We start from the raw sequence: 12,549 nt of genomic DNA on the forward strand, positions 1-12,549 counted from the left end.
TCAAGAAAAGGAACAAAAGCCAAACTCAAAAGGAAAGGAAAAGAAAAGAAAAGTTACAGTGACCATTCCTGGGAACTTACTCAGAGTCTTTGTTCCATAACCGTCGTCACCTAATCCGGGGATGTCCTGCATGGAAGTCCCCAGAGAGAGCAATGAGAGAGGAAGAACAGCCACGGAAGAGGAAGGAAGAAGTCAGTGGAGTTGAAATGGATACTACCATGACAGACCGTGTTGCCTAAGCAATCTGGATCCCACTCTTTCTTCTTTTGAAACAACTTTCACCCCAAACTCCCTGGGCTGAGACTCAAAGATTTGTAAAGCAACTCAAAAGATAGTGAGTTAAAAAAAAAAAATCAGAAGACTGTTACAGAAAAAGAGGAAGATTTACCAAATGCCATTTGTGCCCACTGTTAATGTTGCCACAGAAATGTACCATTCAGAGCAATGCTCCACTCCCAAGTTTCAAGACAAATTCTTAGATTCAGTATCCACCAAAAATACAAGCTCACTGCTCAGTAAGTATTTAACATTTGCTGGGAGGGAAGGTGTAAACACAGGGCTAGTAATCAATACAGAGAATTTAGTCACTCCCAATGAGCTAGAATTCAAAAACATACACATGGCAATGGAATCCAGTATTTCTGTTCAGAAAAGAATTTGTCTCAAGCCCTCAAGAGCTGTATGACAGAAAAGGCAAACCAGCCCCAGCCCTGGTCACAGAAAAATGCTGGCTGGAAGCAAAGTCCCAGCTTCCTGAAGTCCCTCTCCAATGCATTCTGCAAAGAAGAGCCACATCAAGGGAAGGATCCAGACTGCAGCCAAACACTGGTCACAGTAGTAAGCCCTGACCTGCCTGCCTACCGTGTTTGTTTGCCTAGGCGTGTGGCGTGGGGGAGCCTACGTCATGCGTGTTGCCCGTGAAGAATTTTTTTTCTCTTTTGCTGCATGTGACATTCTCTTCAAGAATCTACTTACGTTCAGGATCACTGGTTTCCTGCTCACTCTGCTCCTTGTTCTTGTAGAATGGGAATTTTCGTGAAAAGATGAAGCTCTTTTTACGCTTGTCATTGAATGACTGTGAAGGAGAAAAGGCATGGGGCAAAAACAGGGGACGTCTAATTGTTGTCACACTCATGCTGACAAAACAACTAGTTTGTAAAAGCAGAGAGAGCTGTAGTGACGCAAGTGGATAGTCTAAAGAGGTGCCAGCGCCTCTCCGAAGGCAGATTTTATTTTCAAGGAGTGTAAATTCTGAATGATGACACCTTGGAAAAAATGCCTCCTAATGAAAAGACTGGTTGCAGGTAAATGATGATGGAGGAAAAGAGTCTTAAATTAGAAGCAGAAGACCCAGAGCTTCTGTCCTGGCTCTACAACTTGCTAGTCCATCACCTTAGACAGGTAACTGAATCTCTCTGAACCTCAGTATGTTCTTCATCTGCATACTGGAGGATAATGAATGATAGCAGCTCTTAGGATGTGAGACTCAGGTGAGGCAGGATAAACATAACGTGCTATACAAATGTCATCTTTATCATCATCATTATCATCAGGTAGAGAAGACTTTCTTAGAGATACTAGACACCTCAGTGCCTGGATGTCATTTCTTTGTAAGTTGAATATGAGTTACTTCCACTTGGCTTTAATTTAAAACACACAGAGAAGTGTGTAGATTTATGATATATGATACTTATAGTAGCACACATAGATATACAATAATTATTCATTCAAAAGAGATTTTAAAGACACGTGAGCCCCACACCCTCATCTTGGGAACAGGGGACCAGAGGCACAGAGAGGTTGAGTCTCTTGCTAATATCATGGGGCTAGTTGGTGACAGCTAGGACACTGTCAACTCAAATCTGATATTAAAAGAGAGTAGCTTGATATTCACTCGAGCAAGGGAGAAATAATGGTTACTCATTTATATTCTGACATGATAAAAAATACTGTAAGAAGGACTGTCCTTAAAAATGTAAACCACTTCATTAGGTTAAATGAGACCGAATTAAAAATAATACAGATACATGTAATATAAGACATATATTAGAACTTATTCATATGCTTGCCCAGAAGACTCCTTAAGGAAATTTCATTTATTCCCCCTGTTGCTGTTATGTAAATGCTTTGTGGGGTTCTTCTTTGGGAAATGAATTCACAGTCATTTTATAAGCTATAGGCTCTACAAGTCTTAGTAATTTCATAGTCACCTATCATTTAAAAAATATGTTTCACCAGCTTGATAACCATACCTATTTGACTGGCTCTGACAGTCACTCTCCAAAGAACAAGATTTGTTACCATGTAGGTATTAAAATGAATGTGCCAAAGACTCTGAAGGTAATTTGACAAGGGGTATTCCAAAATAGTTCTAGCAATGGCAGCTGGTAGGAATACATGTAGGGCCAGCAGGGTGACTATTTGGAAGAAAAAGCACATGTTCAGATGTATATATTTTATTCATTGGTGGGATTCAGTGACGTGCTCTTATGGGTTTGAAGCTTGACTGAATAGTGTAAATAACTTAGTTTCTTCGTATACTCATGTGCTCCTATATCAGATATCCATTTTGGTAGTCTTGTTTATTTAGGAAACATTAAAATGCTAAAATGTTGGTGCTGTCATTCAGTAATTGATTACATTTTTGGGTGCTAGGAACTTCACCAAAATCAGTCGAGCTTAATTTTTATGTCTCATTAAGAAGGCTTTAAGAAAAACAGTAAGTCAAATATTTGATAATTTTTGAAATTAGGCAACATATTTTATATGTAATACATCAAGTATTAGATATACATTCTCAGGGTAAAAAGAAGTATTATTTCAGAATTTATGACTCTGCTGACAGCACTTATGCTCAATATAGTTTTGTCAGAACTTGTCATTGAGGCCTTGTGTCCAGAGACAAGGCTGGGAACGGCCCCCCAAATTTTCCCAGCTAAAAAATGATAAGTCCTTAAAGGAACATTAAATATTCTTGCATCACTCCAGTTTCATGCCACTTTTACTTTTCAAGCATATTTAAACTTCAGTAACTGAAAATAAAAGAAAAAAATCATGTAAGAATTAATGACATGTGTATTGCAAGATATGTTAGACATTTAACTTCAACATCATGGATGACTTGTCATGCAAAAAAAAAAAAATTTACAAATTCTCATGCAAATACAAAACAATGCCCAAAGGAGGAAAGCCTGGGGTTAAAATGTAGACACAGATGGACAGTGTAGAGGCGTTTGAGGGCCAAAATGGGGCCACATGCAAACCACATCATTTAACTTGTCTCATGGGATCAAAGGAAAATGAATATGTGTTGTCTGATTAAATCTTTTTTCATTTCAAAGCAAGAACTGTAATGTGTTAACATTTCCCAAGTATGAAAATGTTGTGTATTATGAGTCATCTGATTGGGATATAATAATATTTAGCATCACATCTTTAAAAGAACAGAAAATATATAACTGCTCAAAAATAAAATTATCTAATGTATTAGTCTTATTACCCAAAGTCATTTTGTATTGGAATGAAAGAGAACGTAATAGAGTCATTGGTGGTTAAACGACTTTACACTGATGGACACAAAACCAAATCACAACTTCCGTTCACACTCACAGACTTAAAAGTCACACATTTAGGGTCTTAGCAAAACATTTCAAATGTAAGAGGTTATAGGTGGTTTATAATGCTCTAACACTAGTCTTTACTTTTTATTAGACATGTATAATACCATTATGTAAGCTTTCTGTTGCTGGTAATTTTTTTTAATTTAAAAAAGGAAAATCTGTTACATGAGTTTAGGTGAGAATAATAAATTAGCACTTTTACTATTTATAGAACACATGGCTCTCAAGCAACTGAAGGCTGGTTTACAGCTCTGTTAATCATACTTGATCAATGCTATTTTTTCTCTACACTGCTGTATCTTAGACCTTGATCTAATGCTCTCATGGCAGGAAACTTCTTTGAATAGAGACTTTGAAAATACCAATCACATGTGGCAAGTGGCAAGTTTGCATTTCTAAGAGTTCCATTTTAGAATTTGACCTGAATCATTGAGTTCTTACAAACAAAAGTGATACAACAACCATTTATTGAGCGCTTATTATGTGCCAGGCTTGGTTCTAAAAGCCCTACATGTGCTAATCTCTACACTAACTTCAGGAGGTTGGTATCATCATTATTCCCCTGTTACAGATGAGGAAACTGAAGTTTACAAATCTTCTGTTACTTGTCCAGAGTCACATAGTTGATGAGAGGTAAAGTCAGGATTTGAATGTGCAATTACTGGTTGCAGATATAGCTGCTCTTATGAGCAAGAAAAGCTTCTGCAATCCAAGCCTGTTTCAAATTTATATTTAAAATTATTAGTATTTGATTTTCATGATACTATAATCTGTCATCGTTCGAACAGCTTCACTGTTTGGCAGTTATTTAAGCCATCAGAAGTTATTGTATTCAACAATATTTTTGTGGATTATCCTGCTACAATTTTTTTGATACCCATTCATGTTTTTGAGGGCTTGATTCTATTCTTATCCTTATGATAATGTAAAAAAATAAAATAAAAAGAATTTCAGTGGGACAAGCTATGAATGGCAATTAAGAGGTGACTGTTCATGACAGGCAAAAACCTATAGAGACAAAGTAGATTAGTGGTTGGTTAGGGTTGGGGTAGGGTATACAGAGAGTGGGAAGTGACAGCTGATGAGTATGGTGTTAGTTTTAGGGGAGATGAAATGTTCTAAAATTAGATTGTGGTGATGGTTGCATAACCCTATGAATATACTAAAAAACACTGAATTGTACACTTTAAGTGAGTGAATTGTATACTATGTGAATTATATCTCAATAAAGTCATAAAAAATAAAAAGGAACCTCTCCCCATCCCCTACACCATAGGATGGGAGGAAACAAACACAGCATGTTTTGAATTTTATTTGGAGCAAATACTTTTTATCTTGAATCGAATGAGTTGAAAACACACTCCCCAACCCTTGCAATCAATCAGATACACATGCCTTGTTTATCTGATTCTGCTGTTCCTCTGTTAAATGAATACCTTTCATGTTGTGACAGACATTAGAACACCCATACCAGGAGTCAGCATATTATCACTGTCACTCAAAAAATCTCTAAGTTGTTAGGTCAAGTGGCTTAAAACTGCTCAGCATGACTCTAAGTTGTAATGGCATTGCTGAACTGGCTTAAGATAATACATGTTTCATGAAGAAAGAAAGGAAACAAAACAAAAAACTCAAATTGCTGCTTCTTCCACTTGAGTCACATGTTCTTAAAGACACATGAGTGAATCGATGTATTTTTGTCTTTTTCATGCAGAAAACTTTAAAACTAGAGATATGTTTCAGTTTCTCTTCTCATATTCCTGTTCAAAATTTTCAAATCTCAAATGTTTCCTAGCTCTAAAATGTCACCTTCGTGATATGAATGTTCCCTGGGAAGAATTTAGATTTAAATTTATACTGAGCCCAGATAACACAATTTTTGTGGCCTCCTTATCTTTTATAAATGCTTCTTTCCTCTTCATTTATTCTTGTCCTCCCTCCTCTAAGATAATTGTATTCCCCTTGGAAAGTTGTTACTATAAATTTGGGCCATCACTTTGTATTACACATATCATATTTTTGTACAGAAAAGAGATTTTTTATAACAAGAGAGGTTCAAGAACAAGTAAGAATGAAATAAAGAGATTATTAAAGGAAAGACAAGAGTTGACTTGAGATAAATTTGCTCCCAGAAATGTCTATATGGATGTGTGTATACATAAGTGTGTCTAGAACATTGTCCAATTCAAAAAGGGTTCCATTTGCAATCCCAATGAATCAATGGATCTAGGCATTGAGCACCAAGAGCTGGTAACATCACGCACACAAAAAAGATAATCAGATGATATTTGCTTCCTGATGGGAGAACAAAATATTACTACACAGTAGTATTATAAACCTCTATTTTCAAAAGGAAACAAAACAAAATCCTTCTCTCCCCAGTGAATCTGAATATAATTAAACCTTTCATCCAACAACTAGTTTATAGAAATAAAGACACAGAAACATGATAAATTATAGTATAAGGAAAATCTGGAGCAAACTCTGTAGGACAAATGACCTAGTTTCTTAAATATAAAAATTAAAAGAAAACAAAAAAAGAATGGAGGGAAAACATATAAATCAGAAGAGATCTAGGATGGATCAACCAATTACAATAGATTTCACTTCTGGTTTAAATAAATTGTAAAACAAAACAAAATGACAAAAAAGCATTTATGGTACTTATAAGTCAATTTGAGGCCTGAAAAAAAACCTAGGATATTTGTTAATTCCATAATTGTTAATTTTTATGTGTGATAATGGCATTGTGGTCAGGCTATATTGAAATATTTATAGTTGAAATGATTTGACACACTGGCTTTGCTTCAGAAAATATGAAAGGAACATAATACTGTGACTACCCTCAGAATATATTCTAAAAATAGAATTATACAGAAATCTTGAACTTAACAGGTTTATTGTTAGTTGAATTCTGAAACCATTTGGTATGTGAGTAATGAGCAAATGTGTAAACACATGGGTGTTGCTGGGAAGTGGGGTTGTCACTGTGAAAGAAGAGTAAGTTACAAATGTGGGATGGGGAAGGAAAGGAAGAATCTTATGATGGTAAATAGTAATTAAAGGCATCCAACATAAACTTAAGGTTTTCTAAAAAACTTTATTTCCTCTCTGTCTCCACTAAAGGAGCCTAGATGTACTTGATACCCCAGGAGCAAAAAGCATACCTGGTGCTCAGATTTTGTCTTCTAAATACCATTTTCCACAAAAAAGGAACTAGTGTTTTTTTGAAGAAATGGCTCATTCCATCAGCAGGGAAAGTATAAGGTGAGTCTGAAACATTCTGTTGGGTAGTATGTTCTAAACATAAACACAAAAACAATACAAAGCTTAAAAACCCTAAAACTAATCGTGGCATGTCAAAAGGACACCAAAGGGCACCTGGGTGGCTCAGTTGGTTAAGCGACTGCCTTCGGCTCAGGTCATGATCCTGGAGTCCTGGGATCGAGTCCCACATCGGGCTTCCTGCTCGGCAGGGAGTCTGCTTCTCCCTCTGACCCTCTTCCCTCTCGTGCTTTCTATCTCTCATTCTCTCTCTCTCAAATAAATAAATAAAATCTAAAAAAAAAAAAAGGACACCAAAGCCAGTTTAAAAGGGATCACACCAGCCAAATCTAGACAATTTGAATATTAAAATGAATAATGGTAGTAATTGAGTGTAACACACTGAATTAAAAAAGAAATTCATGAGTCCAGGCATATTACCAAAAATACCTAAATTAAGTAATAAAAAATGAGAAAGAAGAGAAAATTCTTTGTTACAGTAGAATGACAACTATAGAGGGAATGGTAAAGTCAGAAAAATCACCATTTTTTAGCTACCATAATAATAATCAATTCAGGCAAGAATCATCAGTGGGTGCTAAGACTACTGATTGAAAGTTTATTGAGGAACATGATATTTATCTCCTCACAGATTATTTAATTGTTAAAAAGATGAGTAAGGGTGCCTTTCTGGTGGAGTTATCTGGCAGATATCACCTTAAACAAGTGATCCAACTTAGTATCACTGAACAGTTGGATAACCTGACACCATGTGCCTCCTGATGGAAAGCACTGAGAAGTATACAATATCATTGATGTAGTATTCCTGTCAAAAATGCATTAGATGAAACTAACCATGAAGAAATAATCAGAAAAATTAAAATTAAGGGACATCCTCTTAAAATGCCAATGTCTTGAAAAACGTAAAAAACTAAAGAACTATACTAGACCAAAGGAGATTAAGGAAGTGTAGTCCTGGATTAAATTCTGGATTGTAACCAAAAAAAGATTGTAATTTTACAAATATACCTCATATATCTCATACATATGTATACATCGTGCATATGAGAATATGCAAAACAAGACTACGATTTGATAGTTGCTGAAGCTGAGTAATGGGTACAAAAGGTTCATATTTATATTCTTTCCATATATTTTATAAGTTTGAAATTTTTCATAACAACTTGTGCCATATACCAAAATTTTCTAGAGATGAATTGCAGAGCCAATTCTAAAAGCTTAAACTATAAATTTCTAGAAGAAAATATGGAATATATTTGTAATCTGAGATAAGCAAAGATTTCTTGGATAGAACATAAAAGCACAAATGATAAATAAGAAAACTGGTAAATTGGACTTCATCATAGTTAAAAACTTTTGCTCTTCAAAAGAGGTCTTTAAGAAAGTGAAAAGGCAATCCACAAACTGGGAAACAATATTTACAATACATATGCCTGATAAAGGATTTTTATTTAGAATATTTAAAAACTTCTACAATTGAACAATAAAAAGAAAAACCATCCAATAAAAAATGGGCAAAAGACTTAACATGAGATATACAAATGGTCAAAAAACATATGAAAAACATTATTAGTCATCAGAGAACAGCAAATTGAAGCCAAAGCAAGATACTATCTCAATACCCACTAAAGTGGATAAAATTAAGAAGACTAACCATATTAGGTGTTGGTAAGGATGTGAAGCAATTAGAACTCTCACAGAAATTGTTGTTAACATAAAATGGTATAGCCACTTTGAAAAATAGTTTGGCAGTTTCCTATAAAGTTAATCATATGGCTAACCTATGATTCGGAAATTTACCCTTAGATATTTACTCAAGAGAAAAACATATGTCACAAAAAGGCATGTACCAGAATATTTATAATGACCCCAAACAAGAAACAACCTTAATGTCCATCAATAGGTGAAGTCATAAGCTGTGGCATATTGATATTCACAATATATTGTTATTGCTACGCAGCAATAAAGAGAATTGAACTACTTCACCAATAAAAAGCAACAATATGGATGAATCTCAACAGCATTATGTTGAGGGATAGAAGGCAGATACAAAAGAGTACTTAAAGATGACTTCAATTATAAGAAGTTCCAGAACAGGAAAAACTAAGCTATGGTGGTAGAAATCAAGTCGGTTGTTGAGGAAATAACGAACTATGTCTTATCCATCTTTATTGTGGTTAGAACGTGACGCTTCCCCAAAATAAATTTTTAACTTAGGCTACTCTCTTAAATATGTATAGGTATATCTTCTACATCTTGATTCAGGTGGTGGTTATAGGAATGCTTTCCTCTTTGCCCATCTCATGAATAACTGGATACATCTTTAAGTTTATGCTCAGATGTGCTACCAAGGCTGTCACAGTGAATGCCCTTCATTTCTACATATTTCTCTCCTACTACATTATGATCTCAGAGCAGGTACCATATCATTTTCATTTCTGTATCCCCAGGATCTAGAGCATGGTAGGTATTCAATAAATATTCATCAAAAGAAGGCATGAACCAGTTTTTAGTGATGATTCCTACTGGTAATATGGGGAGAAACTTCTGGCAAAAAAGAAGGAGAAGGAGGAGGAGGAGCAGGAGGAATAACAAACATCTGGAGAAAGGGGGGAGAAGTAATGGAAGAATAAGACCATAGCTGAATGAGTGATATTTGAATTTATTGCTTTTCTCTGCAGTTATCTCTCAGAATTTGTTTTTCTCATGAATTTTATCTCATAATTCTATGCTCTATAATCTGATTTACTTTTAGTTGCTGTTTATTACTAGTAATAAAAATGTGGTGGCTCAGCTATTTGCTTTATGCATTTTTGCATAGTATCACATTTTTAGCTCTATGGTCCATAATTGCATAAATAGAAAGTTTAAAGAATTTTAGTAGTATTAATACCTTCAATAAAATTACCATTTAATTTTCCTTTTCTAACTTTTTTTTCCTAATTAAGTTTTATTCCTTTTCTTAACTAATAGGCTAGTTTGTTAAAAATACTTTTTCTATTAACAAATGAAGCATGTCTCTTTTAGGGAAGATCTGAAAGGAAACAGAGGGAAAAAAATACTTGTCATCTCATTATGAGAAACAAATCACTTTTACTATTATTGTTTCTTTGTTTTTGAACAAATTATTCTGTTTAAATTTAGTTGTATGATATGGTCTATAGAATTTTAAATTGATTTTTTTTTTTTTTACTACTGTAACATATAGTAAAGTCTTATGGGAAATTGTTTTGAAATTTAGCTGTATAACCTTAGAAATGCTATTTAATCTCTGGGCCTCAGTTGTGAGTATTTAAATGTGATAATGTGATAAGCTCCTACTATAGGGCCTGACACTTAGTAAAGCTCCCTAAATCAGAACCAATTATTTTAAAGAGGACAGAAGCACCTTCCCATATCATTAGGGAGTCTTTGGGAGCATCAGCTTTAATGAATGCAAAACAATGGAAAGAAATCAGAAATTAATAACAAAAAGAAATTTAGGAAATCCCCAAACATAAGAAAATTAAAACAAACAAACATATAAACAACAAGAACATTTTCCTAACTAGCCAATGGATCAAGAAAGAAATGACAAGAGAACTAGAAAATACTTTTAAATGAATGAGAATAAAGACACAAGATACCAAAATTTATGGGATACAGCTAAAGCAGTACTTAGAGGGAAATTTATAGCTAAAAAATGCTTACATTAAAAAAGATCTGAAATAAAAAAATCTCATCTTCTACCTTAAGACACTGGGGCAAAAAAAAGAGACCAAACTAAACCTAAAGCAAGCAGAAAAAGGCAATAATAAAATGAGAGCAGAACTTAATAAACTAGGGAATAGAAAAACAAACAAACAGGGGCGCCTGGGTGGCTCAGTTGGTTAAGCGACTGCCTTCGGCTCAGGTCATGATCCTGGAGTTCTGGGATCGAGTCCTGCATTGGGCTCCCTGCTCGGCAGGGAGTCTGCTTCTCCCTCTGACCCTCCCCGCTCTCATCCTCTCTCTCTCTCTCATTCTCTCTCTCAAGTGGATAAATAAAATCTTTAAAAAAAAAAAAGAAAAACAAACAAACAAAAATCAACAAAACCACAAGTTGGTTCTTTCGAAAGATTAACAAAATTGATAAATCATTAGTTAGAATGGCTAAGAAAAAAAGAGAGAATCATTACTGAAATCAGGAATGAAGGGATATTGTTACTGACCTTACAGATACAAAAAGAGTTATAAGGGAATACTACAAACAGCAGTATACTAATAAATTAAATAACTCAGATGAAACAGACAAATTTCTAGAAAGACACTACCAAAACTGACTCAAGAATAAAAAGAACTCTGAATAGATTTATAACAAATAGATTGAATTAGTAATTTCAAAAATTATCCATAAAGAAAAGCCCAGGCCCAGATGGCTTCACTGGTGAATTCTGCTAAACATTTAAAAAAGAATAAATGCCAGTTCTTCACAAACTCCTCCAAAAGATAGAATTCATTCTGTGAGGCCACCATTACTCTGCTACCAAAATTAGAAAAGACATCAAAAGAAATGAAGACTACAAGTGGGGCTTTGGCTGACTCAATTGGTAGAGTATGTGACTCTTATCTCAAGGTCTTGAGTTAAAGTCCCAGACTGGGCATGGATCTACTTGGAACAAAACAACACAAAACAAAAAACCAAAAGAAATGAAGACTACAAACCAATATATCTTATAAACACAATGACAATTTAATATTTCATCAAGTGGATTATTACAGTTGGCTTAGACAGTCCTACATTGTCAGACACTTCTATAGTTTTCCATTTTTAAGTACTTTATGTTGCAATGACTACAACATATTTTGTTTCAAATTATTTCCTTCAGATAGATTTCTAGAAGTTGAATTATTGAGTTAAAAACTGTGGGTAGTTAAAAATTTTGACATATTCCCAAACTGCTTTCAAAATGATCTGTACTGATTGACAATTTTCCCCAGCAACCATTTATTCTTAATTTATAATTAGTCCCAATGATGTGTCCTATCCACTTTTCTTCCCCCCAAACCCTCTACACTCTCCATTACCCCATTACAATGTAAGCCTTCCATGAAAAAGCTACATTTTGAATCCATTAGCCAAAAGCACAATTTATTTAATCAAGTTAAAAGAGAACACTTGTACATTCTATAACAGAGAAATTAAGTTTTGGTTTTTCCCCATCAAATTCTCTGCTTGAAGACTAACTTTTCCAAGACTGGTTATTTGTCACAAAAGCATAAGCTTCTACTACTTTTACATTAAAATCTAAAGCTCTGAGACAACAATAAGTTATGAAAATACTATATTTACACCTCAGAGCATCCTAGCCAGAGACAGTACAATAACTGGCCAAAGTGTTCTTCCAGAGTAGGTCATGAGTGTTGTAGCAGCACCGCTCTGATCGATTTAGAAAGGAGACTTCGATTTCAGCCATAACCTGTTACTATTGACAGGTATTCTTTAAATGACCTGGAGACCATCAAACTTGTTCCTGAATTTTGTTTTTTTTTTTTTGGTGAGGTTGGGGCAGGGTGGTTATCATTCTGGATATAGGGCTTTGCAGCTAGGTTTAGTATGGATCTATTTGCTAAGATTCAAAGTATTCCAGGATGAATGTGGACATGACCTCAAACTGGGAGAATG

The 12,549-nt window shown here is 34.7% G+C and overlaps 1 protein-coding gene across 24 annotated transcripts in view; it reads right to left on the bottom strand.

Annotated features, from left to right (window-relative positions):
• DLG2 (discs large MAGUK scaffold protein 2) overlaps positions 1–12,549 on the bottom strand; it is a 2,181,535-nt gene that overhangs the window by 29,306 nt on the left and 2,139,680 nt on the right. For 16 of the 24 annotated variants that reach the window (XR_012374525.1, XM_073879808.1, XM_073879828.1 and 13 more), the window contains one exon: positions 976–1,075. Coding sequence is in view for 23 of the 24 variants with exons in the window: in XM_073879808.1 (XP_073735909.1) it covers positions 976–1,075 (100 nt within the window). In the remaining variant the exon portion in view is untranslated. Of the gene's footprint in view, positions 1–80; positions 127–975; positions 1,076–12,549 lie in introns of all 24 variants that reach the window. The other 8 variants (XM_073879810.1, XM_073879807.1, XM_025848370.2 and 5 more) reach the window with 1 other exon arrangement.

The sequence above is a fragment of the Callorhinus ursinus genome, unplaced genomic scaffold (assembly GCF_003265705.2).
Source record: "Callorhinus ursinus isolate GAN/ISIS: 27379988/994484 unplaced genomic scaffold, GSC_fseal_2.0 scaffold35, whole genome shotgun sequence".
Classification (NCBI taxonomy): Eukaryota; Metazoa; Chordata; class Mammalia; order Carnivora; family Otariidae; genus Callorhinus; species Callorhinus ursinus.